The sequence below is a fragment of the Mandrillus leucophaeus genome, unplaced genomic scaffold (genome assembly GCF_000951045.1).
Source record: "Mandrillus leucophaeus isolate KB7577 unplaced genomic scaffold, Mleu.le_1.0 Scaffold168, whole genome shotgun sequence".
Lineage (NCBI taxonomy): Eukaryota > Metazoa > Chordata > Mammalia > Primates > Cercopithecidae > Mandrillus > Mandrillus leucophaeus.
In genome coordinates, this window is record NW_012101676.1 from 1,510,520 (window position 1) to 1,533,361 (window position 22,842).

At 36.7% G+C, this 22,842-nt stretch overlaps 1 protein-coding gene across 1 annotated transcript in view; it reads left to right on the top strand.

The window, feature by feature from the left end:
- PSPC1 (paraspeckle component 1) overlaps positions 1-940 on the top strand; it is an 82,550-nt gene extending 81,610 nt beyond the window's left edge. The window contains exon 9 of the mRNA XM_011976544.1: positions 443-940. Within this exon, the coding sequence (XP_011831934.1) occupies positions 443-628 (186 nt within the window). The 3' untranslated portion in view covers positions 629-940. The remainder of the gene's footprint in view (positions 1-442) is intronic.
- Positions 941-22,842: the final 21,902 nt, after the last annotated feature.

Genomic DNA, 22,842 nt, shown 5'->3' on the forward strand with positions numbered 1-22,842 from the left:
TTTTAGAATGTTTACTTTTAAAAAACAACGTGATGCTGCTCCCCAGTTTTATTTCTCTGATTTTTTTTTGAAAAAGTATTTTTCTTACATGGCATAGTTTCATGCAAGATAAACTTTCGAAAAAAGGAATAAGAGCTTTATTATAATATTGTTTAGGCTTAAGATTACATTTGCTTCTGTCACGAAGTCAGTTCTTTGTTCTTGAAATTGGGGCATAGCATTAGCAATATGTAAATCTTCAGATGCTGCATTTTTTTTAAAAAAACATAGTAACTAATTAAATTGCTCCTTTCTTCCTTCTATGTGTGATCCTGATTCTGCTGGACTTTCTGCCGAACTTCATGACACCACCACTTGGGATTTTGCCAATTTTTCTTGTCACTTATATTTGGCGTGTTCCAAATGGACTTCATATTCTGTTCCTTATTGTGTGGTATCATAGCACAATGACAGATTTCCTCAAGGACCGCCATCTCAGATGGGTTCACCTATGGGGAGTAGAACAGGTTCTGAAACCCCTCAAGCACCAATGAGTGGTGTAGGTCCTGTGAGTGGTGGTCCTGGTGGCTTTGGTAGAGGAAGTCAAGGGGGCAACTTTGAAGGCCCTAATAAGCGTCGTAGATATTAAACATTCGTTCATTCCTGGCTATCTAGAAAAAAAAGTCAGTGGTATGCCTTTATACTTTTACCTGTTACCTGGAATAAATGGTTTTATTGTTAATGTATGTAGACTTAAAAGTTTTTTTTTTTTTTTTGTAACACTTGAGGTTTTGTAATTTTCTTTATTCATGAGCTTTGTAGATTAGAATGGTAATGATGCTCATCATTTTGAATGTTGAAATGTGTTTGTGACTTTAGCTAAATATAAGTATTCCATAGTACTGTGAAATCTATGTAGTTACTTAATCTCAATAAAGAAATCATTTTGGATAATTTAAAACTGTTATTAGTGGTATTCTCTTATGGTCTTACTAAACTTTGCTGTAACAGTAATGCTTTGGTTGCTTTAACTAATCCTAGTCGTTAAAAATGAAAATGATTTTGCTTTTTAATTTGTGCAAGTAGCACTGAAGATAGAAGCTTAATTAATGAAAGCTAATGTTAATAAGGGGTAGATAGAGTAGTATATGTGGGGGTGGGAGGGTATGGGAGTTTAATTTGTATAAACACTGATGTTCTGTGAAATCGGAATTTCCACCGACATTTCATATATATTCTGAATATTCAGGTATTCTGAGACAGATTATTAAGGATATCTTTGTCCTGTGCTGATTTTTCCAAATAAATCTTTTCATCTTGAAAAAAACTGTTTGAAGGCAAATCTCTTTTGCTTATAAAAAATAATATCTAGTTTTAAACATATCTGCCATTATTTATTTGGTTTCAATATCTAGACCTTACCTCAATTATTATCATACAGTTAGTGTTAAACATTCTTTAAAATAAAATAATACTGTTGGGTTGGCTGTTAAGTGAGGATTTGCTGTGTGATTTGTGGTGAATTAGGCATTTCTTGAGAATGTAGGTTTCTAGAAGTATTAAAAGATGGCTTGACTCTGCAGTGTTGTAAATATTTCCCTAAAGTTTGGACATTTCTCCAGTCAAACTTGTCTGGTGGGTTCGAACCGTTTGTCTCCAAGGAGCGGCAGTGTTTTGTTTTGTTTTTTAAATTGTTTGTTCATGTTTTTCAAGATAATGCTGAGACATCAAAGGAGTACAGTTCAAGAGGTGATTTTAAAAAGCAGATAATTACTTGAGAATGGCTAGAGTCATTGGAATCTGAATAGCTCCCTTTACTATCAAATACCTATTTTGATTTTCAGTACTAGGGAGAAACTGATTTTATCACATTATAATGTTTATTGCAAAACAAAGTCATAACTGTATTTAAAAATATGTATGTTGGTCATGTTTATTTAAAATTACATTTAAGGAATAATATGTGACTCATACCACAAATCTAATTCATTAGACACTGATCATAGCATAGCTATTTCTCATAAAACATCACAATGGTTTGCTATATCATGCTTTCAGCACCTTTCTGAAAGATAGTATGCTATTTTAAAATAAACAGTATGTAAATAATGGTGTCTGTTTTGCTGGAAGGTATAGTTTGGAAAGAAACCATTTAAATTTTGCATAAAAGCAGTTGGTTGTAAAGCGTAATTGATGCATTCTTTTATACTAATTAAAATTTTCGTAGGTACTCTTTCATGTTCTATTATTTTCATGTTCTATTATTAGAACTGTTTTCTAAAATTTACGGTATTCACAGGCTTTTGTTTTTGACAGTTCTTTAAAAACATGATATGCTGATTGTAAAATAATAGTCAAAGACTATTCTCATGTTTCTCATAAGTATGAGGTGATGGGAGAGTGGGATTTGCTTTAATTTGTGACATTAATTGGGATATGGGGAGTTTTAACATTGATTACAGTTTTTCAGTGATATCTGTTGCACTTAAATCTACATTTCCCGTCATCTATATTTTATCCATATAATTCTCAGGTAATTTTTAGCATTGTATTTCACTTCAAAGCTGAAATATGATTGGGAGAAACTTGATCCTTTGATGTTATACCAAGCTACCTTTGGCCAAGGCTGTGAAATTCTGTATGATTCATTCAAGAACATTTGAAGGCCAGTGCACAAAAAGATGTCTTAATCTCCTGAACATCCTAGTGTCCAGGCTCAACTCTGGCACCAAGAACAGAGTCCTACACAACTTTTTCCCGGCATCAAGAAAATCCTTGTTCCGGCTTTACCAAGTTTACCCTGGGAGCAGTCAGCTTCTGAGTGACAGTCAAGTGGAGCATCTCTGAACTCCTAGTTATTCCGTGCTTTTAGTGTTTTTGTATAGTTCAACTTTGTGGCTGGTTCAGTAAATTTTTTTTTTCTTGTGAATTAGTATACCAAGGAAGATTTTTGAATATCATCTGCTTAAAAGTGGTAGATACAAAAATAAAGAGGAAATTCAGTAGTGTTAGCTTTCTAAGTAAGTGTGAAGTTGTCATATGTGCTATCATATTTTTTTCAAAGAAGTAATATGAAACAATTTTAATATAAATGTTATGGTAGTTTGTGTCATGATTTGAAGTACTGAGTTTAGAGTCTTCAGGACTTAATGTTTCATGTGCTACTTGTAATTAGTATGTATAAAATAAAGGAACACTTGTTTTCCTAATAGTTTTATTCTAGTACTATATGTTGTTGGAATTTCCCCCATTTTTGTTTATTTTGTAAATAAATGCATTTTTTTTTCTTGACAGATGTAGATTTTAAAAAACTGATTCACTTGTGTTTTTGCAAAATTAAATTTGCTATTTTTCCTAAAGGTTTTTTTTTTTTTTATTTTTCTGTGTAAAATCAGTGCTGAGCACTCAGTGAAAGAGATTGAATATTTTTATCCCGGAAATATCAGTAATATTAGGGGAAGAATATCTGCTTTAGCTGGAATTGCCATTTAATAAAATAGGAATTATCAACAAGGATAGTGACTGAAACTTTGGCTCTTGTTTTTCAAACACTAGTTGAAATAATACTTTTACAGTTTGTTCAGAAACATACTTGTAGAATATTTCAGTAACTTGGTGCTTACATGTAGAGTCTCTAATAATTGTTAAATAGCAATGTGAATGATTAGTAGCCAATAATTAGTAAAGGGGGGTTAGGTTGATAATTACAACATAGATTCTGAATGAGAAAAAGGACATATACATGATTGAAATCAAGTCAGTTTTGTGAAAGGATGTGATCACATTATGTTAAAAGCTTTACAAAAAGGGTTGAGATTTAGTGTCAGATGGTACTAGTCAAAAATAAATGGGCCACATCATTTTGAAAAAATGGAGGAAGTTTCCTGGGGAGTAAGGTAGTATTTAAGTGTTTTCTCTAGGTGTTCAGAGTTTTGTTACAACATCTAATGTGTTAAAATATATTCCTGAGGTGCCAAGAGGATAGCAGTGATATAAAAAGTCAGACTTCTTATTTTCAAGAATAAGACAGTAAACACCCATATACGTATCTTCTAATTCAACAATTGTTCGTGTTTTCCTGTGTTGGTAGATATTTGTAGGCATGGACTTTTTGGGGGGATGGCAAACTACTTCAAAGTAAGTAGCAGGCTTGATGTTATTTCTCCCCTAAATGTTTCAACACATACCTCCTAAAAGCAACATTTTTAGGTGAATTTCATACGGATGAAGATTCATTTCCTGAAATCAGAGAGTCCACCTCTTAAGTTATGTAGCCCAGTATGGAAATATTTCATTCTAAGCAAATCATATGATTCAATGAATAGGGAGTAGTCTTATACTTTACAAGAGCATTTTGTTTCCAGCAGCTTTCATTACTGAACTTTAAAAATTAAAATCATTTTTCTCTATTCACTTTACATGTTTTTCTAGTGGTGTAAAATGAAGTATGTCGACTGTTTCCTAAGTGAGTATCCATCAGTTAATTTATGGACTGTTACTCTGGGGAAATAATGCAAAAAATGCGGGAAAAAGTTACAGTGTCTCATGTTTAAAATCTGGATTTTTCTAAATATCAAAAGCTGAGATGAACCTGGGCAGTTGTAGTGAGACTTTGTCTCTACAAAAAATAAAAAAAATAAAAAAAAAAATATCAAAAGTAGTGTCTTCTATATGTTGTGAAAGCATTTTGAATTTGTTTTTGTTTCCTTGATTATGGAATAGCAATATTAATGATTGAAATTTGAAGCTTGTAAGACAATGTTTAAAGGCTTACCCAAAACTGTTGTTTTCTGAGTTTATTTGACCTTTTTTTCTGTAAAACTGTTTAGATTATAAATATCTCTAAGGGTTCCTCTTTGTTGAAACTTACTATTTGATTACACTTTTATTTTTACCTGATGAAATAACAGTGTATGAGTTTTTTCTATTTTATGACATTTTGTTTTCTTTTTGAATAACAGAAGTCTATTAAATTTCCAGATTGAGGATAGTGAAATTCTTAATGTTATATATAGCCAGAGTTTATACATACACATTAAACAAAATCTTTTTGAAGAAAATTTTATGGCTTCAGTTACCATTGTCACTATCAGTTCCCTCCTCTGCAAAAGATACTGTATTTTAAAAAGAATTTTGTCAGAATTGTTCTTTTTAAATTTGTCTTTCTCATTTAATCAGATGAACTTTAAAAGAGATGGTGTTCTGCTTGTACACATGAATAAAATTTCAGTCCTGTCTTGTGGAATATAAATCACTCAAATTTCACGTTCAGTCTCAAAATGAAGAATAGAATCAGAATTAAGTAGGATTAAGTGGAAGTGTACTTTGAACACATTTCGTTTTAGATTTTCTTCATATTTTAATATAAATTTAGTCAATAAGACAAAGTATTCATTAAATACGAGGTCGTACATTGTGTTGATAGTAATATAAGTGGACCTTGTATTTGTTAAATGCTCTGTATAAGTGTTTTGTTGATGGTGTTGAAGACTTTGAAATAGATACCTTAATCTAAATTTTATCTTTTTATTTTTATCTATTTCACTGTCTAAATTTTTATCTAAAATTTTTTCTAGCTCTTTATTACACTAAGACAACTTGACATTTTTATTTATATATTGTACATCTCATGTAACGAATTACCCATATATAAGCTAGTGTCACATTCATTCATTATGTTTTGTGTTTTCTCTCTGACTGGATCTCTGATACATTCTTTCCTGTTCTAGCTGCTTTTATGCAAAAGGGTGTTGCATGTTTGTCAATCAACCAGGCTTATGTGAATGTTAAGAAGAATTATGTAAATATATAATCCTGTGCCTATTCCCTTTTGCCATGTTTGGAATACAAATTATTTACATTATTATCTTTTTGCTTATTTAAATAATTTACTTTTGCACATTGTTTGTATTATTTCTTACATGAAAATTGAGAAAACATCTTAGTGTACTTTTCGAGGTTAATTTTTCCTCAGGATATTTTTACATTATTAGATAATGTAAATCAGTATTAAGTTTCAGACAATATGTTGCCTGGTGTTTTTATGTATTGAGAAAAAGTACACTAAATTCTACATAGTCATTCTGTATGACTTTTAGTAATTTCTGACCTTTTTAGTGTTAGAGGCAATAATAGAACTTGCTTAGTGGTTACTCAGTGTATGTTAATTCTTTGAGTTGATTAGAAAATAATGTTCCCAGATTTGAATGCTTTACACATTAGGGTAACTTTGGAGTGAAAAGTCCAGGTAACTGAAAATGGTGATGGGAGTAATTGTCTAGAAAACTTTTCTGAGTCATACAAGATTTTATTCAGAATTTCACTATATCCATTAATTCATTGTAACAACATGTATCAAGGGGACCGACTGTGTATTGGTCAGTTTTCTAGGGCTTAAGATATAACAGTGGAAACAAATTCGTCCTCTAAATTAAGGGGCAGCAGCCACAGACATTCTTCTGAAGTTAGTAGTTCTCACACTTCAGCATGCATTAGAATCACCTGGGAGGCTCCACACAGATCTCTGGACTGTATTCCAGAGTGGTCTGAAGGTCTCTGGTGGAGCCAAAGAACGTGCATTTCTAGTAAGTTTCTACATGATGACGCTGCTGCTGTTTGTAGGAACCCTTTTGAGCATCTGTTTTCAGATACTGTGCCTCAAAAGAGGCTTTTTTGGTTGTGATCTTTGTTGTTGCTATAGTTGACTGTCCCAGTACATTGTAGATTGGATAAGATCCCTGACAGTCAAAACACCCTCAGACATTTACAGCTACTGCCAGTGGATAAGCACTACAAAAGTCCGTTATTTCCGACTAGGAAACATAGTAGCTAGTGAGTGTTATTTAATGCATAAATTCATTTATCATACATTTTTAAACTAGGATTTCAAAACCTAGTTAATTCAGATGAAGAGGATATATGGAGACGTGTACTCGGAAGATTTTGTGAAACAAGTTTCCTCTTAACGGATTCTCAGCATACCAGTATGAGATGAAATAATGTGATTGTTTTTGTATCAGTGTGTTTGGACATGCTTCTGGCTGCTGGATGAAGGTGCTAGAAAACGGTCCTGTCTTTGCTTACCCTCCTGGTGAATATGAATAGAATGATACAGTTTGGTGGATTAAAATGATGGCCTTACTTTCTCTTTGGTGTAAGCTTGTTTTGCTTTTCTAGCTTGAAGATAAGAGATTTGATAAGTGTATTTCCTAAGACCATCAGTATATATATTAAAACATTTTCTTTGTAGCTTCAGATGTGTGTGTGTGATCAAGGCCCTCTCAAAATTATGCAGCGCAATAAAAAATTAAAGTGGTTCATAATGAGAGCATATATTTGCTGTATTGACAGTTGTTTGTTCCAAAAAATTGTGACTGTACCAGTGCAAAGAAACAGTCATCTGATTTCAAGCCTTTAATATCCCAGAAAGTAGATTCTATAGCATTGACTTTGATGTGTGTTTGTTAAGAATATCTACAAGTAGGAAATACTTAAGTATAGAGATTTGTTTTTAATTGTAATCTGGATATCACCTGGGGACTTTTATGCTGCTTCCCAAAAACCACCCTAAAATAGAATTTGGTATCTTCTCAGTTTTCCACATTAATCAACCATTTTGAGATTTTTGTAAACATAAATGGGTTTGGCTCTGAGAAGGTGCAATCAGTGTTATTTTTTAACATTGCACCAACCCCATCCCTCCCCCATTTTTTGTATTCAGAGTCAAATTCCTTGCTGCATGGAGGCCCAGGTCTGTGACATTAGGCTGCCTCTACCCTAGGGTGGCTTATTAACCTATTTTCCAACTGAGGAATTCTCAGGCAGCCTAACGAGAGTAAAACTTTTTTTTAATCTCTTCTAAAAAAAATTATGTCGATACTAGATTTTTTTCACACAGTTTTTCCTGTTATGTATTACTAATTGTCTTCAGTCAAGAAATGATTATTTTTAACTCCTGTGACACCAAAATGAGTTATATCTCTACAAAAATCAGTGTTTAACTTTTATTCGTGGTACATGAAGACAGAAAAAAAAATGATAAAAATGTAGAAAGGGACCTGCTTTGAGTTTTTGCTTTGTGTCATCTACGTTACTGAAGTCTTCTGATTGGAATGTGGTTGCCTCCCCACCTGCATGCATATATAACAGCTCTAGCATTTCCTTACTGGGCAGCCATAGAACTGTAGATGATATTTGATCTGTTGCTAATATGTACATTTATGCATGATGATTAACTGGGAAAATAAGATGACTACTTTTTTTGTTTCTTGGCTGTGTATTGTGCTACTTTGCCCTTTATCTGGAGCTATTAAATTTTAAAAAAAAAATTAATGGAAAATGGGAAGTTTGTGGAAAATAACATGCTCAAAGTTTTAGGGCTGGGAAATACAATGTAGAAAAGGTGTGTTTACATTCTTAGTTTCTGCTTTGCAATATAATGTGCTTAATTTATGTTCTGCTGTTTGTGCTATAGGTATTAAAGTCAACTGAAGTATAGGGGTTCATGTCATGAACTGTTTGACATATGAATGAAATATTCTGTAGGTTGGTTGAAAATATGGATCTCATAGTTTGAATTATTTTGGAGTTACTTGAATAATATAGAAGACTACCCTATCACAGCCAGTTTCTATTTATTTTCTGTAGGTCATAAACACAGCATAGATACACATGTCAAATCATTTATCAGTGCTTGAAACCCTCTTAATTACATACTGACTTCCTACAGTTTGCTGTGTAGACTGTAGTTTCTTGCAGCTTGAACACTGGGAATCCAGCCATGAACACAGTGGACCAGTCCTTTGCCCCAATAGCATTTGTGTAATAGAGTAACAGATAATATCTTACCATGTAGCAATAAAGGCAGTAGAAAAAATGACAGCTACTCTTTTAGTTAAGGGCCTAGAAAATAGCTATCTTAGGAGACAAAGGGGAAAATATTTTGATTTAGTTTGTGCTCCTTGAATTGAGTTGTGCTGAAGTAAGCGGCCACAGTTCTGCCTGAAGCTGAACCGTCCTAGTAGTAGTGGCATTTGGCTGTTGAGTCCTTGGAATGGGACTAGTGAGATGAGGAACTAAAGTTTTTATTGTAATTGACTTAAATTCAGTTATTGATAGAATATACTTGGAACAACTTGATTATATTAATCTACTTTTATATCTTTGATTTTATGTAATCTAAATACAGATAAGTATTTTTGAGGAAAATTTTGCATCTGAATTAGATTTGTAGACTTACGAAGAAAAGAATGTAAAATTTCTCAACTTTTAAATGTGGCATATGCTGAAGTGATAATATTTTGCCTACATTGGGTTCAATAAAATAGATAATTAAGCTAATTTCACCTGTTGCTTTTTTCCCTCCTTTAATGTGGCTTCTAGGAAGTTTAATACTTCACATGTGGCTTGAAATATTTTTCTTGGCTTTGATCTTAGAAAAGTAATTTAGTCACATTTTAATTTTTTCCTTTCAATAATTGTAATCTCTGAATCCCATTACATAGGCTATAATTATGTAATTTATTGTTACCTTTTAAAATGAATAATGTAAGGTTGAAATTGAAAGTTTAAGTGTGTATTTATAGTTAAGTGTCAGTGTGAGATTAGTTTCCTGAGTATAATTACTTGGTGTTTGCTGTCCTGCAGGGAAGGAGTTTGAGCACCAAGTTCTCAGGAAAGAAATCGTACACATTAAGTTTTACACCCCTTTCACTGTTACTTTCCTTTTGCGTTTGCTATGACCTTGGTACTGTCCATAACATTTTTAAGCAAATGTTTTAAGTCCTGAAAAAGTTTGGTCATACAAGATTTCTCTTAAAACATTTGTGTGAGGTTATCTTGTTTATATATTTATTTTATTCCTTGTAGAATATTCATCTGTCATTTAGTAATTCATCTTAATTTCCTAGCAAGTCTTTGTTAGATATTTGCTTGGTGAATGAATGACACCAACTGTAGAACAGACACAGTATTTACAAATGAGGATACCAAAATGAACAAAATATGGTCCTTTTCTCTTTAAGATTTGAAGTTTAATGGGTATAGGTAGAGTTGTAAGGAAACTGACCAAGTTGTCGTAATAAAGGGCATAGAAAGTTCTTTGAAAACCCAGACACAAATAGTTCACTCACTTTGGGGAGCCTGGGAAGATTTCACTGAGGTGATAGCGTTTGAGCAGGTCCTGAAGGTGAGTAGATACTTGACAGTCGTAGGCTGGAGCATTGTGGGGTGGCATCATGATGTGGTCACAGGCTGGTGAGGCACTAAGCCGTCTAAGGGGAGGGAGCTAAGACTGGTAGCAGAGAAGTAAAGTTGAGATAAGATTATGGTTGATCACAGTTAAGGAGTTTAGACCTTTACCTTTTAGGTGACTGCGAGTAAGGATAAGCCCCATTATTACAACTTAAAATAATTATGTTAAGTGTAAGAGTGACTGGACTGCAAACAGTGTTCTGAAACAGACCACATAGATCATGGATCCAGCCCCAGCCTCCCTACATCGAATTTGAAAGGATCTTTGGTGTCGGGATGGTTCAGATTCCAGATAAGAGTAATTCAGAGGTATAGTGAATTTAGCTGTTTCCAATGTATTGGGAGGGCGGGGGAAGGAGATGCGAAGTGTCCTAGGGATTTCTGGTTTGAATGATGAGTTGAGGATACTATGAACCGAGACGCCAAAGGTAAGTGTTTTCAGGGTCGATGGTGAGGTGATTCATGTAGCTGCTAGAGGGAGAGGAGGGCATAATCTATTTGATGTTTGAATGTTTTGGTTTTGAGTGCTTTTAGGTAGTTTGTTGGGATTTTTAAAACTGTGGGCAATCTGCCTGGTAAATATATTATCTCTCAAGGACCTATCATCTGTCACCAAAGATGACTATGATACCTTCCTAACTCATCCTGTTTTTACTTTTGCTCTTGCAGCTTATTCTCCACAAAATGCATCATTCTAAAACAAGACTTGGCCGGGCGGGCGCAGTGACACGCTGTAATCTGAGCACTTTGGGAGGTCAAGGTGGGTGGATCACTTGAACTCACAAGTTGAGAATAGCCTGGGCAAGATGGCGAAACCCCATCTCTACTAAAAGGGTAGCTGGGCGTGGTGATGCAAGCCTGTGGTTCCAGCTACTCGGGAGGCTGAGGCAGGAGAATGACTTGAACCTGGGAGGCGGAAATTGCAGCGAGCTGAGATCGCACCACTGCACTCCAGCCTGGGCAATAGTCAGATCTTGTCTCAAAAGTAAATAAATAAACAAAACATGACTCAGATTCTGCTTCCTTTTCTTTTCCAAACAGTAGTTTCCCATCTGAATTAAATCACAACTGCATGGTAGATCACAGGACTTTATCTGATTTGGTCCGCCTTTGCAACCTCATCTACCTCCATCCCTCCCCGCTTGCTCAGTAAACTCTAAGGTGGTTCCTCTGTCTCGCAGAGATTTTTGTAGGTCTCTCTTTCTTTTTTGAGATGGAGTGTTGCTCTGTCACTCAGTCTAGGGTGCAGTGGTGCCATCTCGGCTCACTGCAACATCCGCCTCCCAGGTTCAAGTGACTCTCCTGCCTCAGCCTCCTGAGTAGCTGGGACTACAAGCACCTGCCACTATGCCTGGCTAATATTTGTATTTTTGTAGGGACAAGGTTTCACCATGTTGGCCAGGCTGGTCTTGAACTTCTAACCTCAAGTGATTCGCCCACCTCGGCCTCCCAGAGTGCTGGGATTACAGGCAATGATCCACCACACCTGGCCTTTGTAAATCTCTTGTAAGTGCCTTTCTCAGAACAGTTTCACATCAACTCTTTGCATTCATGTTGTTTTATCAATATATTTATTTGCTTGTTGTACCTACTTTGTCTTTTTTCCTTCTTTTTTTTTTTTTTTTTTTTGAGACGGAGTCTCGCTCTGTCGCCCAGGCTGGAGTGCAGTGGCGCGATCTCAGCTCACTGCAAGCTCCGCCTCCCGGATTCAGGCCATTCTCCTGCCTCAGCCTCCCGAGTAGCTGGGACTACAGGCGCCCGCCACCTTCCCAGGCTAGTTTTTTGTATTTTTTTGGTAGAAATGGGGTTTCACCATGTTAGCCAGGATGGTCTCGATCTCCTGACCTCGTGATCCGCCCGTCTCGGCCTCCCAAAGTGCTGGGATTACAGGCTTGAGCCACCGCGCCCTGCCTTTTTTCGAGACAAGGTCTCGCTCTGTCACTCAGACTGGAGTGCAATGGTGTAATCATAGTTCACTGCAGCCTCAAACTCCTAGGCCCAAGTGATCATCCGACCTCAGTAGTAGGGCCCACAGGTGCGTGCCACCATGTCTAGCTACTTTTAAAAAAATGTTATAGAGACAGGGTCTCACTGTGTTGCCCAGGCTGGTCTCAAACTCCTTGCCTCAGACAATCCTCCCGCCTTGGCCTCCCAAAGTGCTGGGATTACACGTGTTAGCCACTGTGCCCGGGAATGCCTACTTTTTCCCCCTATCTTTATCAGTGTTCACACAGTGTTTGACATTTGATACTGAACTGATCTCAGAAAATTTTCAGGAGGAAAAATGGAGTCATGGTGTGGATTTAGGAGTAGAGTTTTTAGTACCAATTGAAGTGTTTGGATGAGTATCACAGATTGTTTATTCATTCAATAAATTTTTATTGAACATTTTTGTCTCAGTCTGTGCATATAATAGTGAAGAAAACAGACACTGTCCCTACCTTCTTTGAGGTTGAAGTCTAGCAGGTGGCAAAAGAAAAATTGGGAGAAGAAAGTGCATAAAGAAATCCTTAGATAACTCCATTGTACTAAAGGGTCAGAACAAGAATAGCCAGTAGGGAGGACGAGTAAATAGTCCAGCTCTTAATAGACATTGGTAGAATATGTACCCTGCCTAGAGAGGAAAGAGAAGAAAGTTGGGATGGATAGATAGGAGTTAAGATATCCTACTGTGGGACCAGAGAGTGGAATAGGTTGGCGGAATGGGAGAAGACTTGTTTTCAACGATCAATATAAAATTTAGAACTAAAATCACGGTGTATGTTCTTTGTATTGATTGGCTGTACCAAATACAATGGCGTTTGGTCTTGGTGGAACCCAAGCGGTAAGAAGACCAGAGGACCTGGAAGTAAGTTTAAAACGCCTACCTGAGGTTTCTCCAGGAAAGTAGACTTTTTCTAATTGAATTTTAAATGAAGGCTACTGGTTTTATAAGTTTCTGTATTTTTTCTCTCACGCCTTTTCTTCCTTTGTTATACATTGAAGAAAAAAACAACCAACACAAATGGGAGAGGTTCACTGCTACGAGCAGCTCATCAGGAAATGATCAGAAGGGCCTTCTAGCAAAATGTAACAACTAGAACTCATTGTTGATGTGATTATCCATATATAGTTTCTATAGGTGATCATTATATATACTTCTTCAGACATTGATGGTCTAGTTAATTCTTCCAGTAATTGAACTTTAAGATGACAGTGTGGCTAAGATTTGCAGAAGAAATAATTCAATAAGAATTGTATGTGATGAAGAGGACACCTAATCCTCTCAGGTTTTGATACATTGCATATATTGTACCAACATAGATTGAGAAACTCTTCTACAAATACTGGGAGGGGAAAAAGCATGTAATTAATGGTTTGAGACTTGGTGTTTCACGTTAATAGTCCCTGTTCATGAGTGGATAGTTACTCAGGTACTGTGAGGAGTTCTTAAGAGTTACCGGTTTCCCTCTGCCCCATCCTTTTTTCAGTTGCTTGTTTCCTTTATCATGGTCTTTGCCCTCATATTTATTATGTTCAGTTGGATGAGTTATAGGAATTTAAAACACTACCTGTAAAATCGACATTGCTTTTTTGGATTGCTTTTACATATGGTGATTTCAAATGTTTTCTAAGAACAGACCAGATTAACATTTTTCTTAGTTATATGGTGGACATTACTCAGTTCCTGCATTTTGATTTTAGTCTCCGCTGGTGAAATATGTCAGTTGTATTCTTTTCAGCATCCTGGGCTCTCTGTTTTAGAGTAAGTACAAGTTAGGAAGCATGGGAATGCCGCCAAGTCTGGGGACCTGACCTCTGCAAATTTTAGAGTAAGTACAAGTTAGGAAGCATGGGAATGCCGCCAAGTCTGGGGACCTGACCTCTGCAAGAAGCATTGTTTTTTCTTCTCTTCTTGACAAGAGATGATGAAAACTTGGGATTATGTGTAATTCAGCATATGCAAAGGGTTTTTAAATGTTCCCGTTGACATTATGATACAGTTTGGTTAATAATCACATTGTGGTAGTATATATAGTCTTAAGTACTTTTGGAGCATAAATAAATGGAATCAACTCTAGTTTCCCCAAACTCATTTTTTTTCTATATAGCTAATCTAGTATGAAATGCACATTTGATCACATAACAGTTTTCATGTGTGTTTTCCCCGTGTTCAGTGTCTTTCCCAGTTCCTTAATTTTGCCTACTCATTATCATCCTGTGTTTATTTTGTTTTTGTCTTCACCCTAGGCTTCCCTCTGGAGGCCTGCCTTCTCCTGCCCCAGTCTGAACTGGCTGCTGTCTAGAGCAGCCGGAGCAGAACTGTGCCCTTCAGACCTCAGTGCTTCTCTGGTTTGAATTGTGCTCTTGGCTGGATTATCATTAAATGAACACTTGACAGCTGATGTTGACAGCTGACTATAAGTTTTCTGTTTGTGCTTTAATAGTTATTTTCCTTTGGCTAGTGCACACGCTGACATATAAAATAGCCTGGGGGCTAGTGTGGAAATAGTACAATGAGTTTCTTTTTTTCTTTTTTTTTTTTTTTAAGAGTCTATCGCATCATTAAAAGTAACATATATTAAAATGCTAATTTAATGTGAATCTTTCTTTGATGCCATATAAACTAATAAGCAAACAGTGTATTTGGTCAACAAAATGAATGGTTTCTAAACAATCCATAGGGTCCATAAATGAATTGCAAGAGATTATGTCATTGTTATATTTGTGAAGGGCCTGGATTGCTTGAGCTGAGTTAGTAGACGCTCAAGTCATAGATTAGGAATAACTGATTCTACAGTAGGTCTGGGTGGCATGGAATATAAGCTCCATCCAGCAAGGCTTTGCTCCATGGAAGATAAACGCAGCCAGTGTCGGGTAGATATGAGGTGCTCCTGTCTTCCAGCAACCCCAAACAACTGCTAAACGTTAGAAGACAGCACATTAATTATGAAGCAATGCAGAAAAGATCTAAGGGGGAAAGAAGGATGATCAACATCAATAATGGTATTAGCACTTTTAATAGTCAGCTTGAGACTTGTCTTACATGTACATGAATTGAGAGGCAGGCGGAAGGAGAAATTCAAGAATACACAGTACAAAATAAGTGTTGGAATCTTGTTCTCAGTAAAGCACGCATCTTGTTTTGATCAGCTTTTAGAGCATCGTGTGACAGGAGGTTATCTAGTATCCCATTGTCTGTAGGAATCACCTGCTGTGTGTACAGTTCAGTAGTAGTGCTAGGTACACTTTGGTACCTTGACGGATTACACATGAAACCTGTTGCCCAGTGTCAATGTGTTACAGGGAGTTTGACAAAGAGAAATGCATGTAAGACACAATAAATGGGAAGGATTTTAATAAAATGCTCTTGTTTGGAGGTGGGAGGATTAGATAACCATTCAGAACAAAAGGGGAACTAGTATCTATCTTAGTGAGTGTGTCCAGAGATTTGGGGAGGTAGAAATACCTAGGTATCAACTTCAAATGAGCTGTATCTGTTTTGGGGAGTAGATATGATCAGAGTGGGCCACTGTGAGCAAAGGCTGACAGTTTCATAAATGTGCAGAGAGCTGGTAGGAACCCAAAACGAGGCTGTAAAACAAATCCGGAATCTTACTCTGTGATAAAGATCCATTAAAAAAATCAGGAGATTTTTGGCAAGAGAACGACAGTAGTCAGATTGCTATTTCAGATACCTAGTGATTGGCAGCAGGATGCCTTGAATGGCCTTAACTGCAGGAAGCGAGAGCAGTTGAGATGTGGGATAGTGGAATGGAGAAGAAGGGCAGAAATCAAGACGTGGGTTGATTATGATATAGTCACAGCTGGGTGGTCAACTTAATATAGGGGATTTATGTGGAAGAAAGAAGGCAAGGGTGACAGTTTGAAACAACCAAATGACAGTTTTTTTGGTGCTGCTGAAAAGAGGAGGAGAAAGGGCAGATGGAAAGGTTGGGGCCCTGTGCCATCTAGAAAGTGGGTTCAGCACAGGAAATCCTGATGCTCGGGGAAAAGATCTTGGCTAGAGAATTGTCAGTAAAGTAAGCAGCAATTGATAAACGAAAATATGAGACACAAAACATTTGCCAGTGTCAAATGTATATAGGTTAGGGGGCTGAGATGCCCTCTGTACATCCACAGAGAGTGATTTCAGTGTCCCCTGCAGGGCTTGGTGACTTTGAGTCTTGTACTGGAATACATGGAAACCGTTGAAGCTCCATAGAACACTGCAGTTGCATTGATGAGTTACAGAAACGCACATCCCAAAGAAGTGTACATGTAACATATACTAAAGATGGCATTATTTTTTAATATTAATTTAAATTTTTTGAGTTGGAGTTTTACTCTGTTGCCCAGGCTGGTGTGCAGTGGCACGATTTCGGCTCACCACAACCTCTGCCTCCCGGGTTGAAACGATTCTCCCATCTCGATTTCTCGAGTAGTTGGGATTACAGGCGTGCACCACTATGCCCAGCTATTTTTTTTCTATTTTTAGTAGAGATGGGGTTTCACCATGTTGGCCAGGCTGGTCTCGAACTCCCGACCTCAGATGATCAACCCACCTCCGCCTCCCAAAGTGCAGGGATTACAGGCATGAGCTACCGTGCCCAGCCCTAAAGATGGGTTTATTCATGCTTGGTCAGTGGCCAACATGAGGAAATACAGAAACGCTAAGTGGACTAACCCCATTCTCTTATTCCTCAAACTTAAAAGTTACCTAAATAGGCCCTTCATTATAGCCATCATTCAGATCCTCCTTTGAGATCTAGAAATAATTTTTATTACATTATCGCACTTTAGAAGAATACCTAATAAAAAACAACAGCCTTCAAATACTGTTTATACATAAACTGTATTTTTGAATTTTTTGAATAGTAATGTGCACCTGGCACACAGAAATCAAGATACAAAGTAATGCAGAATGATAGTAAATTTCTCAGTATCATCTAACAGCCATCCAACTTCTCTATCCAGGGGCAACCACTGTTACTAATTTCTGTCGTATCCTTCCAGAAGTTTCTGTAGTCATAGGTATTTTTGTATATATTCTTAATACATCCACATTTCTCAACTTTTTTTCATGATCACTTCCTCCACAGAAGGCCTTTTAGACATTTTTTTTCTAATTGACCCCCCTCCGCTGAGATGTTGACAACCTGGATAACTGGATGATTGTGAGTCTGTCTATGAAATCGGTGCTGCGTACGTAAAAAGTACGAGTTTTGTCCTCTCCCTCCCCTAAGTAATTTTCTCCCCCTTGGGAGAGGGATTGCTCTGTTGAAAATGCAAGATGTGGAGCAATGCCATGGTAAGTAGTTGGGAGTTTTTTTCCCTGAATAAAATAGGAATTCAGCAGAGAGACTTTGCCCAGGTTATGATACGATGTAGCGCGCCGAGACGGAGTCTCACTTTTGTCACCAGGCTGGAGTGCAGTGGCGCAGTCTCGGCTCACCTCAACCTCTGCCTCCCAGGTTCAAGTGATTCTCCTGCCTCAGCCTCCTGAGTAGCTGGGATTACAGGCATGCGCCACCACAACCAGCTAATTTTGTGTTTTTAGTAGAGATGGGGTTTCTCCATGTTGGTCAGGATGGTCTCAAACTCCTGACCTCAGGTGATCCACCCACCTCGTCCTGCCAAAGTGCTGGGATTACAGGCGTGAGCCACCACGCCCGGCCAGCTTATTTTTTTAGAAAGGAATTAGGTTAGCTATTTAATGGATAATTGACTGGAGGAGAGCGAGAATCAAAGCACTTAGATCAGTTAGGAGAGTTGAAAGAGGTGATGGTGGCTTTGTCTGCAAAGATCCCTGTTGGCAGATAAATATGTAAGGGGAGAGAGAATAAAATGCATATAGCGGTAATGGCCGAAAGTAAAGCATGTCTGTGTATATTAATGACAAAAACTGCTGAATACGATGCCTCCGAAGACATGTCAAGGGTGGTTGTCTATGGAACCCACAGCTGTAGGAAAGGAAACTGGGAAATGAGAAACTCAAGTCTTGAGTTTTAACCTTGAGGTCATTGTAAGTTTTTTTGTTAGGGATTTGGGTGTATAAATAGATGACCACAGAAGGAAACTAAAATGGTCAAAATTCCCTATTTATCTCACCCTCTTATTCCAGTCTCCTCTTGACTGGAGAACCTGCTTATTGCCTGCTTCCTCTGCTCTTGCTGCTACACTAGTGGCGATTGTGCATTTTTATGTTAAATAATCTGGAGTTAAATTCCAGTGCTCTTTCTGTTAGATTGAATTACTGTTATCTAATACACAATCTTCAGGCCTTCTGAGATGTTAAGGGAGACCTCCTTAAGGTGTGAATACTCTCCTAGAGGTGCTTTCTGTGCTTTTGTTGAATTAGTGAACAGGTCATTTGTCTAAGATGAACAAGTTATTAGCAGAATCAAAATAGGATTTCTTTATACCACATAGTTTTTCCTGAAATAATCACTGCAAAATTATTGGGAGTGCTTTTAATGAGCCCTGATTATGACTGAAAATGGGAAATAAGTCTGTGTTCTAACAAAGGGACTGCAGGAAATTCTGAGGTTCACATGGCGCTTACAGATATGCTGTTAATAATGCCTTACCAAGGGCCAAGGGCTGTGCTGGGCTGTGATGAGGCGCAGTGCCATGCAGCTTTGCTGAGGGGAAGCGCCTGCATTTACAATGATGTGAAGGCAGGAAAAATTTGACATGGTAGATTTACAACTACATGTTACGGCTTTTCTTATACTTTGTTTTTCTGTTACCTATTAATCTGGTCTATAGAGTCTAAATTGCTCAAACTTTGTGGCAGCCAATAAATGAAATTTTGTACATTTATAAATTGTGAAAGATACTTTTTAAACTTGCCTTCTGTTTTTAGACTTTAGTCTCTTTTTAGAAGATGTATTGTCATTCTATGTTAAAGCAAACCATTAAAACATGTAATGATGCTAATGTATTTTCATGTAAATACAGTTATTGGATACACTTGTAATTCAGAAGTAGTGTTCCCCAGTGAGAGTTCAAGTGGTCCCCAGTGAGAGTTCATGCCAGATGGGGCAGCAGAAGAAAGGATCCTGACTGAGGCTGGTCATCAGACCTCGTCACGGATTTGGGTTAGCACCTGTTTCCCCTGCATTTAAACAGATGATCAGCACATAACACTGCAGTGATATTTGAGTAATTACCCGCAACACAACATTTTGGTATTATTTAATGCACATGAGTATGTAATGGATTCTGCAAGAAATATTTTTCCTAATTTGATATACATGTTATCTTCAAAATAAGTAACAGTGAGGTGCTGTTTTTAAATGGTTTTACGTATGTGGTGTAAAATAAACTATTGAATATTATTTGACAATTTGTTTCCAGCGGCTTTTCATGATATATGAACATGATTGATACATTAAATAAGTAACATTGGGATTCTTGGCTGTGGCAGTAATTTACTTGAAATATTGAACTTTTAAAGAAAATAGTGGAGGCTGTTCAGGTAAGTTCATAATAATTTCTTGAATTAAAAAATGCATTTTATTGTTACTATAGTCCAGCATGGTTTTAAAAACTTACCTTGATTATGCAGTGATCAGTGGTAGTTTTTCTCTTGACTGTTTTTGTTTTGTTTTTTCTATTATGCTTGAGAAATTCGTGTGATCACAAGAAGATAATTCTGGATTTTGTTTTTGAGATGCCTTTGTAGGGATTTGGGGACAAAATTAAGGTTGAAAATTTTCAGTGACATGTTTCACTTCCTAACTAGCACTTGCCTCACTACAGTTGCCTTGCAGATAAAGCAGACAGGTATTTTAAGATCCATTTCAATCTTTTCTCTAGAATTTGGTATTTTGCAAGTTTGGACACTTGAAATGGAGTTAATTTTTCCTTTGAGGTCATTAACTATGTTTGATAAAATCATCAAATTGTACTTTATTCAACTATGAGTCTTTGCTGAACTTCACATTTCTTTGATAACTTACAGGAAACGTTACCATATAATCTTAAGAGGAAAAGATGGCATATATACATATATATTTTTTTTTCCTGAAAAGGTTAACATTCTAACTGCAATGTTTAATTTTTCTTTAATATTTATCTAAATGTCAGTGTTATTTTTAATATTTATAAATGATTCCTGTGTTTGAACGTGGCCTTATTTTAGGTATTTATTTCTCAACGTTGAGTTACTACATGAACTTACAAATAATTTTCTCTTTAAGAAAATGTAAAATTTTGCTTTTTAAAATTTAGGGTTAGCCTGTCAGTTATTCAGACTTTTTGAATTTTGTTCAGTGTGACTCAGTTTTCAGAAACGTAAGGTCTTATGAGCTCCTTTGTAGTCAATCCGTCCTATGTCAGAGGATGTCACTGTCGTGTATTGATCACCAATGATAAATCCGTTTTAGAATTTCATAGAAATGGAGTGGTACAGTATGCACTCTTTTTTTCTCTCCAGCTTCTTCCACTTCACATAATGTTTTGGAAATTCATCTGTGTTGCTGCATCTGTCAGTACTTGGTTCTCATTCTGCTCAATGACGTGTCATTCAATGAATATGTCACATTTTGTTTTTTTAGTTTTCTGTTGATACGCTCTTGGGGCAGTTTTCATTTTGGGGCTATTGTGAATAAAGCTACTGTGAACACTCTGGTACAGGTCATCATGCATTCATTTCTCTTGGGGAAAATTCCTAGGTTCAGTATCGCTGAATAGAGAGGAGCTTATGTTTCTTAGTATAGGGCAGTTTCTTTCTTTCTTTCTTTCTCTTTTGAGACAGGATCTCACTCTGTCACCCAGGCTGGAGTACAGTCGTGCGATCATAGCTCACTGCAGCCCTGAGCTTCTGGACATAAACCATCCTCCAGCCTCAGCCTCCCGAGTAACTGGGAATACAGGCGTGTGCCACTGCATCTGGCTAATTTTTTTTTTTCAGTGAGAGACAAGGTCTCTTGCTATGTTACCCAGGTTGGTCTTGAACTCCTGGGCTCAAGTGATTCTCCCACCTCGGCCTCCCAGAGTGCTGGGATTACACTTGTGAGCCACGCTGTCAGTCTAGGGCAGGTTCTATTAATATGTTCCTTAGAAACTGCCAAGTAATTTTCTAAAGGGCCTGTCCTGTTTTCTTTTCCCGTGAGCAATGTATAAGATTTCTGTTCCTCTGCATCCTTGACAACACTTCATACTGTCAGTCATGTTAATTGTAGCCATTTCGGTGAATATGTCTCATTGTGGTTTTCATTTGCTTTTCCTCATAACTTGTTTTAGTGAGCCTGACATTGTGAACATTTTCCAATAACTTAAGATGTTGAGTACCCTTTGTATGCTTTTTTTTTTTTTTTTTTTTTTGGCCATTCAGCCACCCGCTTTGTAAAGTATTCCTGCTTTTTCTTTGATCACCGTACACCCATATTGCTATTTAACTGACTTTTGTGGTTTCATTGCCGTTTGCTGTTAAAACTCACTGACCTATGTGTAATCTGTGAATGTGAAAATGAGTTTAAGCATAGATAGCTTTATTAGAATTCTGAGAAGCCAGATGATATTGGGAATCCAGAATTGAATGTTCATATTACAGATTTTTGCTTCTTACAAAATGTCAGCTGAAAGATGGAACTTTTGTATTAAAACATCATCCAGTTAGTTGTCCAATTAACTGAAATTATATTTTAATATGTTAAATAATTCGTTCATCTATTGAAGTTATATTACATCAAAAAGTAGTATGACCTTGTGGATCTGTTGTCAAGTTCTTTCATGTTTGTTGCTTTCATAGGCGTTTTCTCAAGTTTTCTTGGAAAATGTTGGCTTTTGAATTTTTTGCCTTATTCTTTTGCTATATCATTCACTGAGTCTTCTCTATTTCTTTATACTCTGTTGAAATTACATTCTTTGTGGCTTAAAGAGAATCTTCCAGTTAACACTAGAATAGAACAGCTTTGGTGAAAGGTAACACTGTATATTTTGACAGCTATGAATTGCTTGTAATAGCATTTAGTTTATTTATTGCTTTAGCAGCCAGTGTTGTGATCTGTGCCTTTGTCATGAAGGCAAAGGATCATATTCAGTTGTAAACACTCCTCTGTATAAGATTTCTCTGGTGGTTATGTTAGATAACATGGAAATCCCTACCCCTCCAAAATCTGCAGACTTCAGAGCACACCTTTCTCCAAAGGGAAACCCTGCTGTTGAACAGTGAACATGCTGGTTAAAAGAATGCTGGTCCCTGTGGCTCAGCACAACAGGTGTCTGCCTCACAGGAAATACTTGCCTTTTAGGCATCTTTCAACATGCCATTGTTAAAATCCTGTTTCTTCAAGTTTTACAATTCATATATGTCGTAATTTGAACAACTCAGCCTTGATGCTCATTAGGTCATCTATCATCTGTATTTTATACATTCATTCCTTAGGACTTCTATTATATATAATTTATATATTACATAACATATAACATGTAATACATGAATAATAGTAGACCTTGTATCTTCAGGGAAAAGAGTATCTTCTTTTACTCAAAGGCTGGGAGAATGTTACATCCATTATTACATAGTTTACCATTCTCAAAAGAATGGGGCTTCTGTATTTAAAAATATCTTTACATTTTGTTTTATTCTTTGTTAGAGATAGATTCTCACTCTGTCACCCA